Source organism: Bos taurus, chromosome 6 (genome assembly GCF_002263795.3).
Source record: "Bos taurus isolate L1 Dominette 01449 registration number 42190680 breed Hereford chromosome 6, ARS-UCD2.0, whole genome shotgun sequence".
Classification (NCBI taxonomy): Eukaryota; Metazoa; Chordata; class Mammalia; order Artiodactyla; family Bovidae; genus Bos; species Bos taurus.
In genome coordinates this window covers 59,716,892-59,744,504 of record NC_037333.1, presented here as the reverse complement: position 1 = coordinate 59,744,504, position 27,613 = coordinate 59,716,892, and the positions used below count along the sequence as shown (strand labels likewise).

Genomic DNA, 27,613 nt, shown 5'->3' with positions numbered 1-27,613 from the left:
TGAAATAGGGACCTTGTCCTTTGGAAACAAGAAGGCTTGGTCACCTTTGGACAGCTTTATGGTATTCTGAAAACCAGTCTCCAGAGCATTCCTGAACAGGTCTGGCTGGTAGGAGTACCTCTGTGACAGACCATCATTCAAACATCCCCCAGCCCGCACTCGAGCTTCTTCTCCATGAAGGCATGTTAATTCTATTTGTCAAGTATAAAGACATATGGATAATAAAAGGAAGGTAAACTCACAGTAAAAATAGGATGCCACCATGATGGGATTGTGGTTTTGTTTTTGTAAAGACTTACCATATTTGAGGGAAAAGAAAAAAGATGCTAGCTGTAAGGAGGCTAGCTGTGTATAAAAAGTAACCTTACCAAATAGGAAAGGTGTGTCTTCTTTGAAAGTGTATCAAGAAGTTAACTCCTGCTCTGTGTGTGTGTGTGTGTGTGTGTGTGTAGCCCAGCTCTACATACTTCTTCTGCCTCAGCATGCATGGAAATACCTTGTCCTGGGGTCTTTTCTGTAAATGATAAACAAAAGTTTATTTCTCAAAGAATACAAATATGAAGACAATTATCCGGGGAGTCAGTAAATCTTGATAGAAATCAACGTACAAGGGAAATTTATATATTGATTTCCTTAGGAGCAGAGGAGCCGTGGTTCATTTAGACAAATGTTCCGAAGAAAGAATCTAGTTAGGGGCTCTGGAAACACTTTGTGTGGAGATGATCAGGGTATAGATTTGCTTTGCTTTCATATTCAGTCACAAGAGATTATAATCTTCTCAGAACTCGCCTTCTGCCCATTCAGATAAAATATATGTTTTATTAACGTTGTTTCAGATGACATGAGAACTGAATGTGAACTAAAGTCATTTTTAAAGTGCTGACTGTAATAATAGCAGGAGAAAAATCCAGCCAAGTCCCCATTATTCACAGCATTATTCCCGTAGCAACGTGATCAGGAATAAGGGGTAAAGACCTTTGTTTATACTACTTATTTATTCAGAAATATTTGACTACTTGTTATGTGCCAGGCAGTGGTGAGTGAACACTTACCCAGGTGGTGAGTGAACAAGGCAGGTTCCACGTTAACACAGAGTTTCCTTTTTTTGTGGGGGAGAAGGAAGGACAGACAGTAAACAAATAAGCAGGGTAGTTTTAGATGCTTTGAGAGTTGGCGGTGACTGGGTGGTCTGGAGGGGTCTTCTACGGGTGATGACGATAAGAGGAAGTCCTTGGTGGGAGATTTAGGGGACTGAGTATCCAGGCAGCACCAACAGTGAGCACAGAGGCTCCAAAGTCCGGTGTGTTTGTGAACAGGGTGAAGCCAGAGCCCAGCAGGTATGGAAGAGGCAGGAAGTGAGGTCAGAGAGAGAGATGGGGTGGGGTGGGGGGTGGGGAAGAGCAGGGAAGCAACAGGACAAGTGTCTGGTGTGTAAAGAAGGAAACTCTCAGCCTTTGCCCTGGAAAGTTATTTAGACCAAGCACAGCACTTAATTTTTGTTACCAGGTCCAGTTGAAAGCGGAACCAAAGCTCCAACAGGGTTGGAGCCAGGATCGGAGAACTGAGGCCGTCTTTGTTCATTAAGGGGTGGGTCCTGGGGAGAGCCCATTCATTGGGAGGGAGGCAGGCTCAGGTGCCAGGCGCCTCACCCCCACCCCCGCCAAAACACAGAGCAAAGATGAGGCTGGCCAGGCCAACCTGTCCTCCATTTGTGGATCCGCCACATTTTTTAGCTGTGTGGGTTTTGAACCTTAGAGTCTCTTATAAAGTGAGAGTCGTGAGGCTCCCCTGAAGGGTTATTGTGTGGCCTGGTGATAATGTGCACCGAAAACAGAGCCTGGCTGGGTGGCAGGTTGAATAAGGTGGGAACCACTCGTGTTATTTGCTTTTAGCAATCAGTCACCCTAGTGTTGATATCTATTTTTATGTAGGTATTATTGAGTTTACAGTGTATCAGGGATATTTGTATCTACAGTAAGTTTCCAAAATTCAAATGACGGCAGAACGTCTTGGCTTTTTGTGTGATCTATAGTAGTGTTCCAACAGAGGAGCCCGCCTGGTTACAGTCCATGGGGTCTCAAAGAGTCGGACATAACTGAGCAGACAGACACACTCGTATTCCTTGTCTCTGCACAAAGGAATTGGGATTGTCTACGTAAGTATAGATGGTAAAGAATCCGCCTGCAATGCAGGAGACCCAGGTTTGGTCCCTGAGTTGGGAAGATTCCCTTGGAGAATGAAATAGCAACCCACTCCAGTATTCTTGCCTGAGAAGTCCCATGGACAGAGGAGCCTGGCAGGCTACAGTCTACGGGGTTGCAAAGAGTTGAACATGACTGAGCAACTAACACTTTCACTAAAACCTCTTGCAAGTTTAGAAACAGGTTTAAGAATGTACCTTCCTCACAAGAGGCTTTCGATGAGGCTGGGTGCGTGGAATTGAAAGGAATTCACCCACAGGCTCACTGTGGTTCATTTTTGGGCTTGTGTGTGTGTGTGTGTGTGTGTTGGCCACGCCTTGTGGCTGTGTGGTATCCTAATTACCGGACAAGTGATGGAACCCCAAAGTGAAAGTGTGGAGTCCTCACCACTGGACTGCCAGGGAAGTCCCTCGTCGTGGTTTTAAACTCAGAGCCTGATCTGTACCAGCCAGTGATAGGTCCCGTCATGGCACTTTTTGCATGAAAACCTCTTGCCTGGTATAGGGAGCTGTCATCTTCCCCAGAGGTTCCCTTGTTCTTGAACCTTGTCAGATAGGGTCTTTCTGGGTTTTGTTTTGTTTCAAAAAACAAAAGCAACCATTTTCTTTTTGTTTACCATCTGTCCTTTCAGGAAGGAAGACACCTCATGGTTTTACAATTCATGTATATTTTACATTAGTTTTATCCTTTGATTGTGCCCTAAACTTTATATCTTGAACATGGCATGAATTATCTCTTACTTGAGAACTAAACATAAATTATGTGTATTCTCTATTTGCTCAGATATTCAGAGAAGCAAGGTGGTTGTGTTTTTTATTTTTTAGTTGTAATACAGCACAGATGCAAGCAGATGCTCATTAATTCTTGCTCTCTTCAAAGATGGACTTTAAAAAATTTCTCATTTCCTGGTTGCTCTCAAATATCCTTTTTTGCCTCATTAGTAAGCTGACTGGTAACTATTGTGTTTTCTCTCTAGTGGCATGAGAAAGTCCTTTGTTTAGAAAAATGTGCCTTGAATTTCAATACTCTTAAACCACTTTAGATCCTCAGCTTCACACTTCCAGTTGGAGCGTTAGCTCCTGTGTGTGCCAGTCAACAGTTAACAGGCTGCGTGGTGCTGGGAAGGGGGCGCAGGAGCAGGGAGGTGGGAAGGCAGCTCATTTTGCAAAGGAAGGTACGCTTGTCGGAGGTGTTCCTGTTGTCGTTTGGTCTTGGGAAGGAGAGAACCTTTCCTTAAGCTGAATTGTCTGAAACTTAGTAGACACCAGATGGTGAATTTGCATAAATTCAGAATTCAGTTCAGGGATCTTTCACCTGCAGCATGTGGATTCTAAAGGGGTCTATGCATGAGTTTCTGGGGTTATTGAACTTTCTCCCCCACCCCCCTGCAATGGTGTGTCAAAGTGTGGGTCTGTAGACATTTCTTTCTGGGATGTTTTCATCAGAGTTCAAAGATTTCATGATCCAACACAGGTTTAGAAACCTTCCTCTTTGCAGACCTTCCTCCCCTACTCCCCCTCAACTGGTAACCACACCGTGCAGTGTATACGTCAGGTCTACACTGCAGGCCTTCCCACCGTTGAGTCTGACACTGATTAACAAGTGCCATCCCTCCAGCACTAATATCTTAGGAGGTGAGTTACCAGTATTGCTCCCATTTCACAGATGAGAAAACTGAAGAACAAAGAAGCTAAGGGCCTTGGCTGAGGGCAAGTAGTGAATAAATATCAGGAACAAGAAATCTGAAGCTGGAGGAAAAGAGAAACTGTCAGGTTCAGGCGTTGGTACTAGAGTTCTCATGATATGAAGTTTTATGTCTTTACTTCATTGCCATGTGGATAATGCTGGTCTGTGCTGGCGCTCAGATGGCTCAAAAGACTCTCAGTGATGAAAGACAAGCATCAAAAACTAGCGCGAAGCAGCGAGTTCTGCAAACATGGAGCGAGAAGTACCCTGGCAAGTCTTTGCTGTACGTGCTCAGTTTGTGAAGCATGGGCGGTGTGCACTGCATAAGAAGTAGGTGGCTGTGCTGGGGAGATATGTCTTCTTCCAAGAGCTAGAATCGACATGTGATTCTGGTATGCTTTTTTTTTTTTTTTTAGGAATTTTCTATTCATTTGGATGCCCAGTTACCCATGCCAAGTAGTTCTGCTATTTCCGGCTTTTTTTTTTTTTTAATGAAAACCTTGCCAATTACTTACTCCATTCATTTTCCCAAGAAATAGTCGCCAAGAGCATGCTGATCAGGCAGCATTCGCCTGTGTGGCTGGTGTGGATTTCATCCTGGGGTTGAATTCTTCCCACTGGCATATTGTACTGTGAGAAGGGGGAGTGAGCTTACGCCTGACTCTAAATTTAGCCTTCCCCGCTTTCAGAATGGCACGTCTCACACAGAAGCCCAACTATGGGCTGATGTTTCTTCCCCAGCACATTACAAGGTGTGGAGTTGGTGAAGCAGCTGCCACCAGGACTCTTCTGCATTTTTTGCATGACATTTCAAAGATCGCTCTGAAGTGTCCCCAGTTATGGCTGGTTTTCTCTTCAACACTTAAATCAAGCAGTGTCTATTAACCTCAAATAAACAGACCTTGTTAAAAGTTCACAGTGTCATTTTTCTGAGTCCTGCCTTCAGGGAAAAACGTAGTAGGTACATATAGATGTTATTTCATTAAATGAACCACTAATAATAATTCTAATTTCAAATAGCCAAGGGACCAATAATATACACAAAAGAAACAGCTTACATCCTCAGGTGTCTCGACTTAAGGTTATTTAAGCATAATCCATATACTTAGGTATAAACTTTTTATCAAGAACCAAAAGCACCTGGTGTAAATAAAAAGTTAGTCAAGGAAATGCTGCCCATGCATCTTTGTAGTAAGAATCAAAGCATTTGAATCCTAAAAATCTGAATATTAGGAAATTTCAAATTTTCTTGTCCCTGGTATTTATTCACTGTTTGCCCTTGGGTCAAGGCCCTTAGCCTCTTTGCTCTTCAGTGTCCTTGTCTGTCTGAGATGAAAAACCCAGGATTCAGATTAAGTGACTTGCAGAGTGTTTACTCAAACCGGGACTGGAAACTAGACCTTTGGATCCTTTGCTGATGAGCTAAGTTGCCTCCAAACATTGGCGTTGATGGGGGCAGTGCAGAGGAGCACGGGAGGTAACCTCATGCTACGGTAAGTGGTGCCCAGCAGATCCGAGGAGAGACCACAAATTACCCCCAGGCAACCTCCCTGCCATGGAAGATGTTTTGTCTCAGTCGCTGCCCAGCCCCACCCAGCTGGGACATGACACCATCTGATAACCTGCCCAGCCCCACCCAGCTGGGACATGACACCATCTGATAACCGTAGCGATGCAGTCTGTTCCACTTGCGGCATAGCAGACATTCTTTGCACACGCCATCCCATTTAACTGGGTTCTCGTGATTACCCTGAGCGAGGGGGCCTTGTCCCTTTTTCACTGACTAGAAAGCAGGTTCTGAGGGTCACAGAGAGGGAGCCCAGGAAAAAGAGAAGGTAAGTAACCAGCAGGATTTGAACACAGCTCTGACCACTTACTTAGCTAAAGGGCTTCTCTTGGGAATTTTCAATGCCTTCTCTCCCTGCAAAAGTTCACAGGCCACAAGGTGGCGGGGGAGGGTGGGCGGGGGCGTGCTCCTCTGTTTACCTAAAAGCCCAGTTGCAAACCATTTGCCCCATTTTGAACACCTGTGCATAGTAACCTGCTGGTTCATTCGGGAGACAGACCGTGAGGTGGTTCTGCAGGACTGTGAAGAAGCGTGGGGTCCATGTCTTAGGTGCATTCCCAGGAGACCAGAATTAGAGTCCTACAGGCCCACAATCAAATGCTGACTTCAGGCACTGCTGTGTGACCTTGGTCAAGCCCCTCCACTCTCTCTCAACTTGTTTCCCTTTCTATAGCTGAGAACATAGTATTTACCTTGTCAGGTTGCTGCTAGGGTGGCACAGAGCCAGCACTCAGTAAAAGGTAGTCTGGTAGTTGCTATTGACTGGGAGTGTGACTGATCACACACACTGCAGCATGGTTACTTGAGCCTTAGAGTATGCATATCACAATGCTTTTCTCAAGTGTTGAGGCAGATACTTACATATTTGTATTACAAAAGTTATGTGTTCTTATTGCATAATATTCAAATGACTATATTAAATACATTCCTCTGTTATTCCATCGCCAGATAAGAGGTTTGGATGTTAAGCTGTTCCAGATATTTTGCCATGCATATATTGAAATTCACACTCAAACTTTTTCGGTGGTTTTTCCTGTAAGACCGTATATCTGTGACTTGGATTGTTTGCTTTTCCCCCATTGAATAAGATGTCACAGTCACTGTTCAGTAGCAAGTGGACAGCCCTGCGTTTCTGCCCAGTGATTGTACTCCGCTGTCTCTCACATTCTGATTGCAGCTCTCATCCCCTCAGGGTCCCGCTGGCCGCTCCATGACCCTGGCCACAGGGCCCCTGCGGAGACAGGTTTCTGGCTTTCCTCCTCTTTATCTGTTATCCAGCCTCTTCAGTTTGGTCAAGTGTGAACCTGCCTGTGACTGACTTGGGGCTCTGCCCTCAGGCCCCTTCAAATTGGCTGTGCCCAAACCAGACAGGTGGTGAGCACTCTGGGTCGGGAGGTTAAGTGGCTTCACTAGGGTCCCCCTGGAAGCTCAGAGCAGCTCCAGGGGTGGAACTCAAAGCATTCAGCCCCAAACCCCAAACTGCTGCCGGCCTCTCTCCACATGCCGTTCCTCTCTTCCCTGGTACAAATCTGTTTTCTCACCCTTGAGCTCATTTCCTGGCCAGGCCTCGGCCCACCTCTGCCCTTGGCCTGCTGCTCGGCCTTCACCTCTCCTGCTTCGTCCCCCTCTCCGGGTGCAGTCCTGGGAGAATCCCTGGATTGTAACACTGTAGCTCTATTAATAAAATGTCGGAAGTGCTAGTAAAGCAGGTAAGGCTGTTGCCATGTCTTTGTTTCCATATGTTTTTTATTGGGAGCAGGTGGAGCTGGAAAACGAAGATAAGTACTCTGCTGCTGTTCTCTGCAAACCGTTTCCCGTATTTCACTGTGATATTTTAGGCTTGATTACCTCCCACGGTTGATACGATCCTCTGTAAACTCAGCTGGCATCTTTTGGCTCCATCGTAAAGTGGCTCAAAATACACGCTTCTGTGTGAGGGAGTTCAGCTAAAATAAGCACCGAAAGGCTATTAATTACAGCCAAGTTGGGAAATAAGATGGGATGTCAGCGCTTAGAGTCGATGTTAATGGGACTGCAGTAAATAGCAGGTACCGTGTGAATGCTAACGTGTTGTTTCTGCTCTGTTCCCTCATGCCTTCCCGGATTCAGAGAGAGGTAACCGGCCGATTTTCTCTTCTCCCCCTCTTTGTGCTGTCTTCAGTGTCTAGCAAAGCTCATTTGCTTTCTTCATCCCCTGTCACCTTCATCACAGCCATCGCTGTCTTTACAAGGAGGAACTTTGTTTTAACTTTTTCTCATCATCATTGTTACATGTCCTGCGTTCAAAACACTGTGGCCGTGCCTCTGGGGCCGTGGTCCTCTGCTGCTTGACCCTGTCTGGGGAAGGTGATGGGCAGAGCCATGACTTGGTCCTTCTCACTGCTGGCTGAGCACAATCTAGTCAGCGTGCTGGGGAGAAGACATGATAGAAATATCAGGTTAGGTACCAGGTTGTGTAAGGAGGCTTTCCGTGCTTTGTGAAGAACTAATTTGGCCACCATGCGAAGAGTTGACTCATCGAAAAGACTCTGATGCTGGGAGGGATTGGGGGCAGGAGGAGAAGGGGACGACAGAGGATGAGATGGCTGGATGGCATCACCGAGTCGATGGACGTGAGTCTGAGTGAACTCCGGGAGTTGGTGATGGACAGGGAGGCCTGGCGTGCTGCGATTCATGGGGTCGCAAAGAGTCCGACATGACTGAGTGACTGATCTGATCTAAATACTAGGACTGGCTTGTTAGGACTTCTCCAAAGAGCTTTGTTGGTAAGGTTTGACTCTAGGATGACAGCCAGAGGGACTGACTCAATTTCAGTCTGGATTATTAGCTAAAATATATGGAATTCTTCTCCTCTCCTCACATCTAGAAGAACATACCGATAGAAAGGCTGCACCTCCAAAATGAAAGGTATTTGTACCTCAGACACGTGTATTTTCGGTACTCTGAATGTCAGCCTGACCGTTGGCTGATTGGGGGCTTTTAAGCTCCACGATTCCTCAGCTCTGTCACTTCATAAAAGCTCCATTTTTGATGGAAGGAGAACCTTTGGGAATTTTTTCTGTTGAAAGAATGATGTCAGTACTGCTTGGCAAAGTGAAGAGACACCAGCGACGGCATCTTTGCTCTTTGTGCTGGAGTCTGACCCAGGTGCTCCCTCAGGGGAGGAGGGGAGGAGGGGCTGAGCTCCAACAAGGGCCACTTCCTCCTTTAGGATGAGCTGCAGTCATCGCTCAGTGGCCCGAGGGAAGGGAGACTGCATAGGCTGTGTGGTGACACTTCCACGGTCAGAGTCTCCCAGAGGGCATGCTTAGGAGATTTGGGGAGCCTGATTGATTCTCTCACTCCTTCTGAGGAGGCCCTGGCCCCTGGAGGTGGTAGAAGTTTCTGGAGGATGAGGGCTGTGGGTTTGGACACCAGCTCCCTGGTCTGAAGTCCCCACTAAGTCTTGTGGGAGCCAATGGTGAGAATGTGTTCACATGTTTGGTAGGTCCTGCTGCTGCTAAGTCGCTTCAGTCGTGTCCGACTCTGTGCGACCCCATAGACGGCAGCCCACCAGGCTCCCCCGTCCCTGGGATTCTCAGGCAAGAACACTGGAGTGGGTTGCCATTTCCTTCTCTAATGCATGAAAGTGAAAACTGAAAGTGAACTCGCTCAGTCGTGTCTGACTCTTAGCGACCCCATGGACTGCAGCCTACCAGGCTCCTCCGTCCATGGGATTTTCCAGGCAAGAGTACTGGAGTGGGTGCCATTGCCTTGGTAGGTCCTACCATCCGACGTTATCCAGGGCTCCTCTCTGGGACCCGTTGCTCTGAATATTAACAGCAAAGGCCATTCTAGAGAGGCTACAAACGCTGGTTTGCCCACTGCACCTGTAGTGTTTATTTGCAGGTAGTCGCTTTTCAGATTTGCTGTGTACGCAGTCTGTCTCGTGAAAGCACCTGGTAAAGAAAGGATTCCCTGTGGAAAAGGTGTGTTTACGCAGGTGATGAGTTGCTAGAATGCCCCTTTCAGAGTTTACAAACTGAGCATCTTCTTAAGTTTGCAAAGAAAGTTGAGTTTACCAAATCGGAGCCTGAGCTTTGTGAAATTAGTAATGCCTGCATATGGTGTGTGTGCCGCTGGGTGAAATAAGAAAAATCAAAGTGGCTCGTACGTGTATGTAGCCAGTATGTACGTGTAACCTTCTGGATTAATTAGCCATTTAGGAGGAAGGCATTTCTCATCCCCTTTCCCTTTCTTCCCTTCCCCAAGCCCCCAAAACAATAGTTTCAAAGTGTAATAAGAAAATAAGAGCCGTTAGGCAAAGAAGAGCAGGCAGCCTTGAAAACAGGACTCCTCCTTTTAGGCCCTTTGCAGGTGAGATGAAAAGAGAAAGCCCCTTATCATAAAGGGCTGGATTTGGAATGTTTGGACCAAATCTCCTTGCTGCTCTTTTCTCCTTGTTTGCAGGTGGGACCTGTCCTCTGCAGTGGTAACAACTCGGTTCGCTTATCAACTCCACAGAAAGATAACCTGGGAGGAAAGGGTCTTGGGAACATTTCAGCAAGTGTTATTATATTCGTACCTCTGCAAAGATTTATTAAAATGTCCTTTGTGGATAAGGAGACAGTAGGAGACAGTATTTCAAAGTGGACCTTTTTTTTTCTTTTTACTTCTTTTTCCTCATGTATAATAACAACAAATGTTAATCAGTTTCCTCCATGTGCCAGCGTGTTTCAGACATAACGTGTATTTGACCTGAGCAAACATAAAAGACTTTACTAAAAAGACTTTACATAAAAGACTTTACTAAATTGTGGAGACTTCGTCAGGAGCGCTAACAGAAAAGATTTAGCGAGAGACTGAATGGCAGGGAATCTAACAGAAAAGAAAGGAGCGAGCTACTGCCAGACACATCTGGGCTGTCGTGTGTGGGACCAGGGCAGTTCCAGAAAGCAGAGCCCAGTCCCATAGGCACACGTTGTGGGGAGGCAAGTTTTCATTCATCATTAAGAGAAAATGTGTTGGTTTGTGGGAGTGTCCCAGTAGTGGAGCTCCTCCTGATCTGTTAACTAAGTGAGGTTTTATACCACTGATACCTTCTAAGTACCACCCGTCTGGGTGCTATAGAAGGAGGGAAGAAACGTTAGCCTGGGTAACCACTAAGAGGTCTGTCAGTTCAGTCGCTCAGTCGTGTCCGACTGTTTGCGACCCCATGAATCGCAGCACACCAGGCCTCCCTGTCCATTACCAACTCCCAGAGTTCACTCAGACTCACGTCCATCGAGTCGGTGATGCCATCCAGCCATCTCATCCTCCGTCGTCCCCTTCTCCTCCTGCCCCCAATCCCTCCCAGCATCAGAGTCTTTTCCAATGAGTCAACTCTTCACATGAGGTGGCCAAAGTACTGGAGTTTCAGCTTTAGCATCATTCCTTCCAAAGAACACCCAGGACTGATCTCCTTTAGAATGGACTGGTTGGATCTCCTTGCAGTCCAAAATCAGATTGATTATATTCTTTGCAGCCAAAGATGGAGAAGCTCTATACAGTCAGCAAAAACAAGACCGGGAGCTGACGGTGGCTCAGATCATGACTTAAATTCAGACTTAAATTGAAGAAAGTAGGGAAAACCACTAGACCATTCAGGTATGACCTAAATCAAATCTCTTATACAATATCCAATTATACAGTGGAAGTGAGAAATAGATTTAAGGGGCTAGATCTGATAGATAGAGTGCCTGATGAACTATGGACGGAGGTTTGTGACATTGTACAGGAGACAGAGATCAAGACCATCCCCATGGAAAAGAAATGCAAAAAAAGCAAAATGGCTGTCTGGGGAGGCCTTACAAATAGCTGTGAAATGAAGAGAAGCGAAAAGCAAAGGAGAAAAGGAAAGATATAAGCATCTGAATGCAGCGTTCCAAAGAATAGCAAGAAAAGATAAGAAAGCCTTCCTCAGCGATCAGTGCAAAGAAATAAAGGAAAACAACAGAATGGGAAAGACTAGAGATCTCTTCAAGAAAATTAGAGATACCAAGGGAACATTTCATGCAAAGATGGGCTCAGTAAAGGACAGAAATGGTATGGACCTAACAGAAGCAGAAGATAGTAAGAAGAGGTGGCAAGAATACACAGAAGAGGTCTGTAGATGCCTCTTAAATTCCTTTTGAAGAGGGATAAGATCACAAGCAAGTTTTCATTTACGGAAGAGTTGCAAGGGGAGGGATTTAGGGAAAGAGTGAGCAGTTCTGTCTTGGCAGCTTTTTAATGGAACCCATTTGAATAAAGAATCATTGATTCATTCATTCTATACAGATGGATTAAGCCCCTGCAGGGCGATTAAAATGCTGTCAGCTGAGAACAATAAAAGCACTCTTTTGTCTTTTCCCTTTGCCATTAAGAAATTTGAGGCTGTTGTGTAAGATGTCTTAGCACTGACATTTTTCCCTGACAGAACTTACCGCTGGTCCGCTGGGGGAGTAATTAATGGGGAGAAGAGCAAAAGAATAGGAACAAAAAGAGCTGGAATCACAAGGGTTTCCAACTAACGGTGAAAGTAGCTGATTCCTGGTACGCCCTTCTGTTACAGTTTAAGGGGGAGACACAGCTGTGAACCTTCCACTTCCTGGTTGATGGAGGAAATGCAGTGATCCCCTGACTGCAGGAAATGGGTGAGGTGAAACTCCAGAGGGGACTAGCTCCTCTCTAGCAGACGTTTCCTCGCTCCAGGAGAAAGCTGCAGCAAAGGACAGAAGTGGTGCTGGCTGCTCAGTGCCACACACAGTGTCTCGGATAGACGGGCATCTTGGAGAATGTGTCAGAAAAGACAGGAGCCTGTTCTGACTGGACCTCGGGGGTCATCTGAGACAGATTTGTGGCTTTATTGGTGACCATGCCAAGGCCCTGGAGGAGGCATGACCCAGGGGTGGGGCAGGGAGCAGAGGGACATAGAAGTCCATCCGAGCCTGTCTCAGCTCTGAGATGCAACACTCTCGGGGCTGTGAACACCAGTGCTGCTGGTGGCTCTGAGACGCAAAGTCGGGGACAGGAGAGACAGTGAAGGCCCGAAGGGGAAGAAGCAGCTCCTGCAGGGTGCTACAGCAGGCTGACCGCACCCTCACAGTGTCACAGCCCCTGCGGGCCCTGTTCAGCTGGGTGACAGCCACCAGCTCCGGGTGCTCTTCCCTCCCCATCCCCATCCGTGGTGCTGGGCTGATTGATAGAAATACTGTAGCCATGGAGGCTGGTAATTAAAGCAATTTCTTGTCCCCTCAGGATACAGGCGGAGAAAGCAATGGCACCCACTCCAGTACTCTTGCCTGGAAAATCCCATGGACGGAGGAGCCTGGTAGGCTGCAGTCCATGGGGTCGCTGAGGGTCAGACACGACTGAGTGACTTCACTTTCACTTTTCACTTTCATGCATTGGAGAAGGAAATGGCAACCCACTCTAGTATTCTTGCCTGGAGAATCCCAGAGACGGGGAGCCTGGTGGGCTGCCGTCTCTGGGGTCGCACAGTCAGACACGACTGAAGCGACTTAGCAGCAGCAGCAGGATACAGGAGAAGCTCTAGAAAATGTTAAGGTGCTGTTACATATGGGCATAAGGACTTTTAGGATCATAGCACTGATCAGAAAAAAAGTCTGAAAGGCTGAGTCAGGCCATGTCTTAGTCAGCGTGAAACTGGGTGTACGTCATTGACTGTCCTCTCTGCTTTAATGTATATTTGAGGAGCCCCAGAGTGAGAAGTTTAAGAAGGGAGAAGGAAAGGCAATGCACTGTGGTCTCTCAACTGCTTCACTCTGAAGCTGGGACCCAGACACCGTTCTCCAGGGGATGGCCCGAGAGGCCGAGGTCACCCCAGACCTCCGTGGCACTGAGACTGAGTGGCCTGTCTCCTGCTGTTCAGCCTCTGTGGTCCTGGGTTCTTCTGAAGCCCCTTCCTTTGTGTCTTTGGAGACAGCCTGTCCTGGGCTTTCCTCCTTCCCAGAAGTCTTTCTTCATCCTTTCATTGGGCCCTTGGCCTCAGATAGGCCTTCAAATGCCTTTCCTCCTGAGATCCAGGCCTTGTTTTGTGTTTTCTCGCTCCCTACCTTTTCATCTGCTTCTCTGTCTTCACTCCGCCCGCACCCCCCACTCCACCCGCCCAGCTCCAGACCTGGCCTCAGCTCAGGGACTGAGTGTCCACCTGATCAGTGGGCCCGCAAACACCTCACACATCTTGTCCAACCTGAAGCTCACCAGCCTCCTTCACCAGATCCTTCCCTCTCCCATCCCCAGTGTGAGGGCGCTTAGTTTTCCCAGCAGGGACTCCAGAGCTATTCCGGATTCTTCCTCTCGTCTCCCACACCCGTGAGTCCTGCAGACATCTGTCTGATACCTCTTACCCATCTGTCTCCTCCACCTTCCCTTGACCCACTTTGTTCTACCAGAAGCAACTTTTTAAAACACATGTCAGAGGGGGTCATGTGTCATATGACAGACTTGATGGCTCAGAGTAAGAGCCAGATTCCTGCCAGGACATGGTGCAACCTCCCTGCAGCCATGGACCCTCACCACAGTGCCAGGGCTCATGCCTAGGACTAGGAGTTCTTCCAAACCCTCTGTGGGCTTGCTTACCTCTGTGCCTTTGCTCAAGCTCCTCTGAGTGTTCCTTGAACCACTGCTGCCCTCTCACCCTGGGGAGTTCCTGGTACTTAGAGATGCAGCTTAGATCTCACTGAGCTTCTCTGTCATTGAACAGCTGGCTGCCTAGGCTGGCACCTTGTCTGTTTGTGTTGGCATCTCTGATGTGTCGTAGTGGCTCAGAAGGTGTTTGTGGAAGTGAATTGAATATTACTTTTAAATGTAAGTTCTTATACCATATCGTAATTTGGTTAGAATGTGAAGCCTACAGGGAAGTGTATTAGTTTTATATTGCTGCTATAATAAATTACCACAAACTTAGTGGCTTAAAGTCACACAGATTTATTCTCTTATATAGTTCTGGAGATCAGAAATCTGGTCTTAGAGGCGAAAAATCATGGTGTCAGCAGGGCAGTGTTCCCACTAGAGAAGCCTTCCCACTTTTCCAGTCTTTAGAGGCTGCCTGCCTGCCTTGGCTTGTAGCCCTTGCGCCTGTTCTTTTATTGATAAGTCCCTTTGTAAGGTGAGTGCTTCCTCTTTCCCCTGTAAGATAATCCAGGGTCACAGCCCCAACTCAGAATCCTTCACTCAGTCCCACCTGCAGAGTCCTCTTTGTAAGGTCACCTATTCACAGACTCTGGGAGTTAGGACAGGAATGTCTTGGGAGGGTCGTTATTTTGTCTATAGCTGCAGCCATTTTCAGAAATCAGGTGCTGAAAAGGCAGGATTTTACAACCACCAGTTAATAGGTATTTGGATTTCATTCTGAATAATGATGAGATTAGCTCAGCCATATATTTCTCTTACAAGAAGGAAGTTGTTCGACTTGTCTGTGCTCCAGGCCTGAAAGTGAATTCTTACAAATCCTCATTCTTGGGTCTTTTTGCTCCCTTAGAGTGATTTGGGATATGTTTCATGGTAATTAAATAGAGACATGCAAATCTCCTGACCCCCCCTCCACAGGGAAGAGACGAGGGAACTTGTTTTCTCTTGGGAGGTTAAATTACCAACAGATTTCTGCCTCCCTGATCTATTAGCCTGGTACCTAGGAGGGAACAGGAAAAAACAAAGCTGTTTTTAAAAAAAAAAAAAGAAGTATCAGAATGCCCCAGAGCCTGCGCTGCTAAGCTGCCCGTTTGGGAAAATGTGGATCAGATGGTCGACTTAGACCTTAATCACTTTCTCCTGAGCCAGAAGAAGATGAAGATTAATAATAATAATTTTAAAAAATTACCCCTATGGGGTTGCATCTGAAGCGTGATGGGAGTGATCCATTGCTTATTGATCAGGGCCTGCTTGGCCCTCCCTGATGGTGGCCTTATTACACTTGTAGGCCAGCCAGCAGTCACAGAGAGCAGGATGGATCTTGGATGCTTACATCATAGATTATCAGAGCCGGAAAGGAGTCCTGGAGAATTCCATCTTTTTTTGACCTCATGTCCAAGACTGTATAGCTCGGTGGAATCAGGAATGGGACTAGAAGTTGGGGTGCCTGGGTTCTGACCCGTTGCCCTCTGGCTGTCCCTTCCTCTCTCAGAGGACAGATGCTGGTGAGGTCTCTACTAAAGGTGGGGTACAACGAGCTGTAATCCTTTGTGGTCCAGAACGCAGATCCTTTCAGCATTGAGACACAAGCAAGGTGCTGGGGGCCAGAGGGCCAGAGGGCTTTTGCACTGGGCCACGCGGAGTAGATGGTGTAGTGAGCTGCAGAGTGTGCCGGATGGTCAGCGCACACCTGGCCGGGCAGGGGGAGGTGCTGTGAGTGGACACGGAGACCCAGCTTTCGGGGGCAGAGGGGAGAGCTGCTTAGCTGGACTAAGGATGCTGGGAGAGTTGGTGGGACAAACTTTGGAACTCCAGAAATCCAGACAAAATTTTTTGGACTTTCCATGGGTGACCACAAGAACTTCAAAGACTTAGCATCAGAAAAATGCTGACTGAAAGTGGAACTTTGAAGAAGAAGAGCAGTGTGTGGCGTGACTCTGTGTGTTATCACTTTAGGAACTGTCCAGAAAAGAGAAGTCGCCAGGAGGAGGCAGGCCTGAAATGACTTCCCTCGAGCATGGTCTCCAACAAAAGTGATGCCTTCTCACCGTTTCTCAAGTCATGTGCTGTCCGATGGGGGCTGGGACTCGGGAAGGCCTCGGGAGCACAGTGTGGAGCAAGGCTGGCGGTTCAGTCGCTCAGTCGTGTGCGGCCCCATGGACTGCAGCACGCCAGGCTTCCCTGTCCATCACCAACTCCCAGAGCCTACTCAGACTCGTGTCCATCAGGGTGGTGATGCCATCCAGCCATCTCATCCCCTGTCGTCCCCTTCTCCTCCTGCCTTCAGTCTTTCCCAGCATTAGGATCTTTTCCAGTGAGTCAATTCTTTGTATCAGGAGGCCAAAGTATTGGAGTTTCAGCAAGGCTGTGCTTACCCCCAAAGTCTGGGCCCAGCTTCTCACCCAGACCCACCCTCAGCCCACTATCAGAGCAGCCATTCATACCTCTGACCACAGGCCAACTTTCTCAATGGATAATAGGGTGCATGCTGCTTGCCCTGTGCTTGAGAGAGGGGGGCACTCAGTACCAATTAAAGCCAGGCCCAGAGACTGGGTATTGAGGGTGAATAAGGCACAAAAGGAGAAGGCAATGGCACCCCACTCCAGTACTCTTGCCTGGAAAGTCCCATGGACGGAGGAGCCTGGTGGGCTGCAGTCCATGGGGTCACTAAGAGTCGGACACGACTGAGCGACTTCACTTTCACTTTTTCACTTTCATGCATTGGAAAAGGAAATGGCAACCCACTCCAGTGTTCCTGCCTGGAGAATCCCAGGGATGGGGGAGCCTGGTGGACTGCCGTCTGTGGGCTCACACAGAGTCGGACACGACTGAAGTGACTTAGCAGCAGCAGCAGCAAGGCACAAAATCATCTTCACAGAGCTTCAAAGGAGGTGTGGGGAAGACAGAACTCACAAGCAGACACTCATGGTACTCAGTGGTGGGTGTTGTGTGTGCAAGGAGCATGCCAGCACTGGACAGGGTGCTTACCCAGCTTCAACTGGGTCTTCAGCTGTGGCCAGAGCCTGGAGACAGTGTGAGCAAAGGCAGGGAGGCGAGACCTGCCTAGAAATCCTGAGCGCTGGCAGGGCTGGCAATGAAGGGGTGGATTCAAGACTCTGTCAGGAGGAAAATAGGCTGAATGCAGGGGTTGGGTACGGAGTGCGGGGCTAGGAATGGCGGGGTGGGAGTCAGGACGGGCCCTGGTTGTAGTATGGAGGGCACCAACTGCGATGGAAGGTGAGGACACGGGAAGGTGGAGCAGAGCAGGTCCGTGGGCAGGTGTGCACAGGTGGAGATTCAAGTGCCTGTGGGTGGCCAGGAGCCGCTGCAAGGTGGCCTGGGGCACAGCAAGGTGATGAGACAGGCTTTTCTGGCCAGGCCTTCACAGTGGCCAGTTGCCTTCAGCAGATAGATTCCTGTTCCTTCCCAAAGAAGCCAAATCGTTGTTGGGGAAAATCTGTCCTAGACTACAAGAACATCACCAGCTCTTACACTGAGAAGTGATTAATAAATTAATCTGTGGTTATGCCTACAAACAGGGATCCAAGCTTGGCAGCACCTGCCAGGAAATCATTGTGATCCATTGCCAGATGGGGAAGTATGAGCGTTTATTTTTCATAAACCTCTGATCTTTTTAACTGCTGTCCTCAGTAATAGTGAGAAATGTAGTTGTGTGGCGTGGTTCTTTGAAGCCAGGTCAGGTCACAGGCACTGTCCTTTCCATCAGTAAAGGAGATGCTGAAATCCAGGGCCAGCTGCAGGCTCACCGCGGAGTCTGAGCTGACAGTTTTGGGGTGATGCTGCCGTGGCCGCCCCAAGCCCTGGAGTGAGAGGCGTGATTAGCAGAATCGAGTGCCTCTGACGGGACTTCGGTCTGTGGAGTCCTTCCGTGTCCCCGTGACTGCCTCTCAGCCTGCTCTGCAGCCGTGGGTCGGATCCAGTCTCTGGGCACGTGTTTACACGTCAGAGCCTGTTTTGCTTCTGCTACATCATGGTGTGTGTCACAGTATCGCGCGTACAGATTCATGCTCCTCTCAAGCCTGTGTTCTGTTTTGTGATCATAATATTTATAACCATGACATTTGTTGTTACTAGATAGCAGGTTCCCATAAAGTTCAGTTTTCATTATGTGCTGTTCATTAAGATTCCAGAAGCTCAACAGACAGAGTCTGGGGAACATTGTAGTTATTTTAGTCAGAAATGAATTCCTCACATCCACACAACTGTTCCTCTATTTGAGGTGGCTGTTGACATTTATTTATGTTTTTTAACCACTGCATACTCTGTTTACCTCTGACACGCTGGCTCCTAGCTCAGTTAACATTCATAACTAGAATGTGTGTTGTAAAGGTTCCTTATTCTAATGGACTGATAAACTTTGTTTGCACAGAGATTTTGCTTATGTAGCAAGGGACAAAGATACAAGAATTTTGAAATGTCATGTATTTCGATGTGACACACCAGCAAAAGCCATTGCCACAAGTCTCCACGAAATCTGTTCCAAGGTAAGGTGGGTCAGGGCAGAGGAGTTCAACCCTCTTTTTTTCCCTCACTGCTGAGCAAGGAAAGGGGTGTGGAAGGACAGGAGCTGACACGTTCAGGTCAAGCTCTGGGCGAAGCACGCCGACCGCCAGTCCTACCAGCGTAGTTCATACGCTTTCTGATGTCGGCTGTTGCTCTAAGTGGTGCTTCACCTACAAAGGGAACATGGCCGTGGTCCCTCCCACAGTCCGGTTGGTCTAATAAGTCCAGAAGTGGCCACGTGCCAGCAGCAGGGGGTTACCACTTGCTCTGTGTTCCACTGACAGCTGTGGGCCCGGAGGTCTACAAAAGGCCAGGGTTATTGTGGGTGTTGTTACGTTAGAAATGGAAGAGGCATACATTCTGAACAATCAGGAGAATGTCATTTCCTCTGAGGTACCGTCACTCACTTTTCCCCCCAGAGAAAAGGGCACAGTTCTCAAAGTGTGCAGCTCGGAGATGGGGTTGGGGGTCCGGCAGTAGACTAAAGCCGGTTTAACTTGAAAATGAAGCAGACACTCCACTGCCTGGAACAGCTGAGGACACGGGGTCCCTAACCACGAGCCAAAGCTACGTTTTCTCTTCATCAGATTATGGCCGAACGGAAGAATGCCAAGGCCCTGGCCTGCAGCTCCTTACAGGAAAGGACCCACGGGAACCTCGACGTCCCCCTGCAAGGTACGTCCGCGCCCCACCGCCTTGGTGCTGGCACTCCACGTCTGAGTCACCAAACACAGGGTCTTAGACATGTCGAGTGTCCCTCAGAACCACGCTGGACCCGCCAGACCCAGGCCGAGCCTGCACTCGGGGCCTTGAGTGTGGCTTAGAGCTGACTTTGTGTCAACAGGGTTAGGTACTAAGAACCAGGATGAGTTTTGTTGTTGGAAAAAATTAAAGACAATTACTTTTAGTGGCTTTGTAACTCATGTACAGCCTGGGGTAAGGACCAGCTAGTTTAAAAGTGTGTGGGTTGATATTTTGGGGAGCTCTGTTTAGTCATTTTTCCTGTCTCTGATTGCACCCCTTTGTAATTAAATTTCCTCCAGCATCAACCTCCCCTAATAAACCAAACACCTGAAGCTGCTACTTAGCACACTTCCAAGAGACCGTCACAGCTTAACACATAGATTCCAGCTCCTTCTTTCAAATGCTTGCCTACCTAGAAATGAAAGGTGACTGGGGTTCTTTCAAGCTCTTTACTTTCTATTGTATTTAGCCGATTTTTCTATTGTATTTAGCCGATTGACAGTGTTGTGAACGTTTCCGGTGCACAGCAAAGCGACCCAGCCACACACACACGTGTATCCATGAAAGGTGGAGGGGATTTTGATTGATGGCCCCAGTGTCTGGCAGAAGAAGCGGCTGTTCTTACAGAATGATTGTCACAGTCACCTCTAGAAACGCAGGATGTTATGTGTATGTGGGAACCTTTGAGAAAGATGTGTTGTTTTCTTCCCTGTAGTAGATTTTCCAACACCAAAGACTGAGCTGGTCCAGAAGTTCCACGTGCAGTATTTGGGCATGCTACCAGTGGACAGACCGGTCGGTATGTGAAACCTTCACTGTCTTTCCACCTGGCAAGTGTTTGGTGTTCAGCCTCCCATGAGGGTGGCGTCTGCTGTTTCACTCCTTTGCCTTGTCTTGAACCACACTCTCACACCGTCCCCAGCTAGAGCACACAACAGTCCTGGTCAAAAGAGCAGCACAGGGCTTTCCTGGTGGCTCAGTGGTAAAGAATTCACCTACCAGTGCTGGAGACACAGGTTTGATCCCTGGTCCAGGAAGATCCCACATGCTGCAGAGCAAAATAAAATTATAACAAAAGAACAGGACAGACTAAACTCCTTCGACTCATGGTCCCAGAATATAGGGACTTGAATGAAGAGGACCTGATTTCTCATTCACCCAGCAGTTCAGAGATGCATAAGCCAGGGCTGTGGAAGGGCCCTGTGCTTCTGAATCAGAGCATCTGTCTCAGGCTGGGGCATCTGCTTCAGTCCTTGTCAAGTGCTGGGCAGGGATGGGGGCTGAGGGAGCCCTCATGCTTTCCCATCAAGGTGTGTCCCAGAAGTACACCCAGCATCAGCAGTCAGCTGCATTTCATAGGTGGGATTTAGTTGCTTAGCCATACCAAGCTGGAAGGAATCTGGGAGATGTCACCTTTTTCTGGATAACAAAGGCTATGGAGAAATCAGGACCCTCACATACTGCTGGGGTGAATGTAGAATGGCGTGGCTGCCCTAGAAATCAGTCTGGCAACTCCTCAGAAGTTAAATGTAGTAGTATCATTTGACCCAGCAGTTTTTACTCCTGGACATATAACCAAGTGAAATGAAAACATCTGTCCACATGAAATGCCTCGTATAGGAGTGTTCACAGCAGCATCATTCATAATAGTCAAAAAGTAGAAACAGCCCAGATGTCCATCAGCTGAAGAATGAATAAAAACCACTTTTATACAGTGGTGATTATTTGGCAATAAAAAGGAATGAAGTATTAGACTTGTTGCAGCGTGGCTGAACCTTGAAGACATCATGCTAAATGAAAGAAGCCAATTATAAAAGACTGTACCCTTTATAATTCCATTTATATGAAATGTGTCCAGAGCAGGCAGATCTCTAAAGATAGGACTGGAAGGCTGGAGGCAATGAAGGGTGACTCCTGAAAGGTGTGGGGTTTCTTTTAGGGAATGATAAAAATGTTCTAAAACTATGGTGATGGTTGCACAATTCTGAATATATTAGACACCACTGAAGTTTGTACTTTACATGAGTAAATTGTATGGTATGTGAATTAGATCGCAATGAAGTTGTTATACCACCCACCAAAAATAGCTGTGGGAACACTCAGCCAGAGGGCCCCATTGAGCAACACATACTCTTCATATCCAGGGGCCATCTGAACTTGGCCTTACTCAAGTAACAAGGCACAATAAAAGATGATCAGGGTAATCTGGCAGAGGCTGGCTTCTGTTGGACCCCCCCACCCCCTCCCGCCTTTTCAAGGTTCCTTACTTAGAAAAAAGGTAGCAGCATTTGAGTAATGTTTCTACACTTGGAGCTGGGAATCTTGGGAGAGACAGTCTGGTTAGACAGGACATCACACACTACATCTCTGGAAGTTCTCATGACCCTTTTTTCTATTGAAAACGCTCGCATTTCTTTTCTTTTGAGCCGTGAAATGCTCAAATGAAACGTCTGGGGCTACAAAAAAAATGTCTGGGCATAGCTGCTACTGGGTGATTTGGATCCATATTTGAGAGTCAGGAATAGCTTTAGGGCCTTTTTCAATTATCCCTTCCATCCACAGGAATGGATACCTTGAACAATGCCATAGAAAGTCTTATGACCTCCTCTAGCAAGGAGGAGTGGCCGTCAGTGAACATGAACGTGGCCGATGCTACTGTGACTGTCATCAGTGAGAAGGTGAGAAGGGTGGCAGATACAGTTGGCCTGTCTGGGATACAGTGCAGTTTCGCATACGATAAGCTTCTGTGAAACTCAGGCACATGCCAAGGCTTGGCCTCTCGGGAGCTGTGCTTGCTTGTGATTAAAATAACTTACATGAAAAAAAAAGAAAACTGCCCTTTGTGTCTGGATCTATGCACACACCTCAGAGGATTCTGTTCTGGTGCTCCTCATTCTTCCTTTGCCCAGGAGATTGGAATCATTTGCTAGAGGTGACTGTATGATGTTAGCAGTAACTCGCTAATGGCGCTTGGTTTTCTGACCACTCTCCAGGCTCCAGTATTGACTGGGCTCTGTTACCTGGGGCTGGGGTGCAGTAGGTGCGTCTGCTGTAGAAAGGTCCTGTGGTAGCAGGGGTCACTGGTCATCTGGAGAGAGGCCAGCATTAACCTCAGACACAAATTATCTCAACTTTGTGGTTGAGAAAACTGAGGCACAGAGAGGTTAAGCAACTACCACCAGGCACACAGCTATGTTGGGGTCCTTTAATGGACCGGGACCTGGTGCTCCGGAGGTGACGATAAGAAAGTGAGAGAGAGAAAGAGGCGGATATTCCCTGGTTTACGCAGAGAACCAATAAAGTCCTTGACACAGGACTTGCGTCTCTCACGGAGGCACAGGGCACCTTCTCGAGAGAGTCTTAGAAGCCCAGGCAGGAGAGTGAGCAAGATGGGTCTCTGTGCTCCAGAGAATCAGCTGAGGATGGATAGAGAGAAAGAAAGACACGGGCACCCAAGCTCTGATGGAGCAAAGGTGCTTTAAGGATTTCTCTGTGAGTATATAAAGGCTGTGGTACAAGAAGTTTCTTTCGCCAATGATAAAGATCAGAAAACCAAATGTACAGCAGCTGTTACCAAGGGAACAAGGGATTAATGGTCACAAGGTCAGGAGACAATCCATATCTCAAGAAAGGGGATCAAGACTAAGCAGTTTTGGCGTAAAGAGAATGTTTACTAAAGGAGACTCAAGCCTGTCTCACACAATGACCTCAGTTCCTGGGAGCAGCGTGCTGTTCTGCTTAAAAAGAAACAAAGGACTTGTGAGAAACAGCACGTAGGAGTCCTCCTGTTAAACATTCCCTGACACAGCTAGAAGCAGCAGGGTCAGTTTTCCATTCTGCCTCTGTGAGGCACCTGTCATGGAAAGACCATAAGTCCTTGTCTGCTCTTGCTTCGTCCACTGGCAGCTCGCCTTCACACCCAGTTCAGTTTCTGAAGATGCTCACTGAGCCTGCAGGCCTGCCCCGCTGGGTGTTCTTCAAGTCTGCAACACGGGGTGCCTTTTCCTACCCCAGCACCTTGCAGGCGCCGCTCCCCTTGGCCTACCCAGATCTCAACATAAATGTCTTTCTTCCAAGAAAGCTTTCCCCCTCTCAGACCAGCTTAGTTTGCCTGTTAAGCAGTCCCACAGCACCTGAGTGAATATTTCATAAGTCCAGATGTTCATGAGCCAAAAGTCAACATTCTGGATGTATTTACTAATTTTCACAAATTACAAATGGCTGTTGCAGAGGAAATAGTGTTCATTAGAATGAGTTCCGAACATTTCTTAACTCAGCGTCATATGGATATCAGTTTGTGAAAAAGAAAAAAAAGGCATTTGGTAACTTTTTGTTTTACATAGTTTTAGACAGAAATACGATTCAGTGGTTCCCTGGTGGCTCAGATGGTAAAGAATCTACCTTCAATGCAGGAGACCAGGGTTCAGTCCCTAGATCAGGAAGATCACTTGGAGAAAGGAAAGGCCACCCACTCCAGTATTCCTGCCTGGAGAATTCTGTGGACAGAGGAGCCTGGCGGGCTACAGTCAGTGGGGTTGCAAAGAGTCAGACATGACTGAGCAGCTAACACTTATGATTCAATGCGCTGTTGAGTTGGGGAAGACCTGGGTGGAAAGAGATCCCGTGAATCCTTTCCTCTTGGTGCTCTGGGGTTTCTAGTGGGTTTGCCAGGGCAAGTGGATTCTGAGCCACTGTATGGGCAGTACATAAAAAGTGTACATGGCATTGTTCCTACCCATAGTGAAGTCACAGGCTTGGAGTGGACTGGACAGAGACCAAAACACTCATACCTGGTTGCCGCGTGGTTCAGAGTAGACTCAATGTCAGAATGAGGCACCCACAGCAGTGAGGCCTCTCCAGACACATTTAGAAACTTCCCTTGCTAGAAAAATACAAGTCCTTTCTAAATTCAGTCTGGCTGTATATTTTTAAAGACCATTTCCTCTGTGCAGCCACTGTAAGCCAATTCTATGACTTATGGTCCAAATGTGTCTGTGACTGTGGCTGGGCTACTGAACAGGGTCTCTTGCAGAATGAAGAGGAGATCCTGGTGGAGTGTCGGGTGCGATTCCTGTCCTTCATGGGCGTCGGGAAGGACGTGCACACGTTTGCCTTCATCATGGATACTGGGAACCAGCACTTCGAGTGCCACGTTTTCTGGTGTGAGCCTAATGCCGGTAACGTGTCGGAGGCGGTGCAGGCTGCCTGCATGGTGAGTAAGCCCACTGTGGGGGTTCCACCCTCAGGCCCTTGCTTTTGTCTGATATGCCATAAATTAGAGTAGAATTTCTGACTTAAAAGAAGCTGAGTCTAAGCTCTCAAGTAAGGCCTTGCTGTGTGACACCCTCATTCCTGTAGATGGAATCAATCGTGATGAGCAGTTTGCTGTCTTAAGAGGGCAGGACACCCGGAAGCAGCAGGAGTGGCTGGAGCCAAGTTCTTCTTAGAGACTCCAGGAACACTGAAAACGATGACCTTCAAAGCCATAAATCTGAGGATTCTCAGTTCTTGATCCCTAATTTCAGTGTGTGATCAGGAGATGCTGGTCATGTGTGAATTGGTGCCATTTTTGGAACCAAATCCACCAGGGAATTCCTTCGTGGCTCAGACGGTAAAAGCATCTGCCTGCAGTGCGGGAGACCTGGGTTCGATCCCTGGGTCAGGAAGATCCCCTGGAGAAGGAAATGGCAACCCACTCCAGTACTCTTGCCTTGAAAATTCCATGAATGGAGCAGCCTGGTGGGCTACAGTTCATGGAGTCTCAAAGAATCAGACACGACTGAGCTCCTTCACTTTCTTTCTTTCTTTTCTTGGAACCAAATCTAATTTTTTTTAATTCAGTGTATCAAATGGTCTTTATTTTAGGTAGTTAGTCTAAGTGCATTGTTCTTGTTTATATCTATGAACTCTATTCTCACCACAGCTCTGTTAGGTAGTTCTTTTATTTATAACAAAATTGAGGTTCAGAGGACAGCACGCTACTGGGGTGCTTGCTTATTTGTTTGGGATGGGGGCAGGCCCCAGGACAGACTTGTTAAGTGACAGAGCCTGTGTTTGCCCCCAAGTCTGGATGGAGGAGTGACCCATAGGAAGAAGAGGGCCCTGAAAATAGCTCGCTCCTAAAGTTTAAAGTGAAGGAGTAGCTGGAAGCATGCCGTTGGGGCACTGGGTCATTTGGAAAAGGGCCAGCCCCAGGGCAGCATTGGTAAGTGACAAAGCCTGTGTTCACCCCCAGGTCTCCAGGCAATAAAGCCAGTGCTTCTTTACCACATATATGATTTCAAATGATCCAATCCACAAATATCGTTTGAGCTCCTGTTACTCCAGCCACTGGAAAAGTTCTAGTAAGGAGGAGGGAACTGTTTGAAGGAGGCATCCAAACCTAGGCTGCATGGTGTATTCTACAGCAGCAGGTGGGGTAGGTGGAAGGAGGTGTGGTCCATGTCACGAAGGGCCTGGGATCTCATGCCAGGGTGTTACTTTCAGCAGAGTTTGTTAAGCAGGAGAGTGAATAGACCATCCTCCAAAAGAGAGAAGAAAACAAAGTGGAGGAGGGTTAAAAGGATGCGGCTGAGGTGGGGAGATCACCAGGGGGCCAGGGGAGAGTTGCGTCTAAACCAGGAGTGGCAGTGGGACAAGACAGAAGCAGGTGACGGAGAATCACCTGGCTGGCAACAAGGAATGCAGAATCTGAAGCACCTGCCCAGAGTCAGTGGTGCCCCACTCCAGCACTCTTGCCTGGAAAATCCCACGGACGGAGGAGCCTGGTGGGCTGCAGTCCATGGGGTTGCACAGAGTCGGACACGACTGATCAACTTCCCTTTCACTTTTCACTTTCCTGCATTGGAGAAGGAAATGGCAACCCACTCCAGTGTTCTTGCCTGGAGAATCCCAGGGACGGGGGAGCCTGGTGGGCTGCCATCTATGGGGTCGCACAGAGTCAGACACGACTGAAGCGACTTAGCAGCAGCAGCAGCACTTCCCTTAACTCAGTCCACCGTTTGTGGGCTGCACTCTGGGAAGTTCAAGTAGGACTAAGATGTGATCCTTGTACTGTGGAGTTTGGGACTGTGGGGAGATGCAAAAACCGACTTTCTGTTATGGTGTAGAAAGTGCTCTAAGGGTAAGATTGCACTGGATGGAGGAGTGACCTGGAGGAGGAAAGGGGCCCTGAAGAAAGGTTGCTCGTCAAGTCTGAGGTGAAGGAGTAGCTGGAAGTACGCCGTCGGGGCTCTTACTCATTTGTTTGGGATGGGGGAGAGCCACACGGTTTTGAGGCTGAGGGAAATGAGCCAGCAAAGCCGGATTGAAACGGGTGTCATATTTGTTGTTGGGCCAAGGTCTTGGTGGAAGTTGAAGATCCTGGAGCTGGGCTTAGCCTGCCGATTGGGTTCAAGTGACTTTGAGACCTGCCGGAAGATGCCAGGAGTCCAGGAACAGGTGGAGCTGGCTGGGGGCAGTGGAGGGCGTTCTCTGTTTCTTTACAGACAAGCACGTTGCTAGGTTAAGAAGGGGAAAGGAAGGGGTGGCTGGACAGAGAGGCAGAGGTGGACGCCTCTGAAAGCAGAGGGCAGGAGGGGAAGGCGCTCTGCGCTGTGCACTTGTTATGTGGCTTCATCCCCACCACGGTCCTTTGTCAGAGAACAGTTTCCCCTCGTGTTCTGTGGGGCCAGGATTCTACCTCAAATCCACCTGCATATAAAGAACCAGGGCCCAGTGGAGGGGGCCGGGGCAGTAGAGGAGTTGAGATGAACCTCCTGACTGGACATAGGGAGCTGAGATGGGATGAAGGGACTGTGTGGAGAAAACAGAAAATGGGAGAATCCAGCTAAGCAAAAATGGATGGTAACTCTTGTGTGTGTGTGTGAAATTATAAACAAATCGTAACAGATGATTTTAGTCATAAAATGAATGGCTTTTAGCCTTAATTATACATTTTCAATGCTGATGACAATTAAATAATTAGCTTTATCACTGGTTATAGTTTGTTCTGATTCCAAGACTCATTGTCTCTTCTCTAGAAATAATTTCTACTCATTTACTATTTTAATTGTATGAGGGCCACCAGCTAAAGTGACTCAGCCAATCTAGTGTAAGACATTAGGGATAAACCTTTCTTTATACTCTGTATCCAGCATTTCTAACTTGGTCTCTTTCCTCTTGATTCAAATCTGCATGGTTCCCCATCTGAAATATCTATGTGTGAATGCATGCAATCTGAAATGTCTCTGGCATTAAC

The 27,613-nt window shown here is 47.8% G+C and overlaps 1 protein-coding gene across 24 annotated transcripts in view; it reads left to right on the top strand.

Annotated features, from left to right (window-relative positions):
• Positions 1 to 27,613, top strand: part of APBB2 (amyloid beta precursor protein binding family B member 2) — a 384,026-nt gene that overhangs the window by 351,275 nt on the left and 5,138 nt on the right. For 18 of the 24 annotated variants that reach the window (XM_059887472.1, XM_059887475.1, XM_059887478.1 and 15 more), the window contains 5 exons: positions 18,497 to 18,611; positions 19,218 to 19,305; positions 20,090 to 20,173; positions 21,937 to 22,052; positions 24,407 to 24,586. In XM_059887472.1, the coding sequence (XP_059743455.1) occupies positions 18,497 to 18,611; positions 19,218 to 19,305; positions 20,090 to 20,173; positions 21,937 to 22,052; positions 24,407 to 24,586 (583 nt within the window). 24 annotated transcript variants of the gene reach the window in all.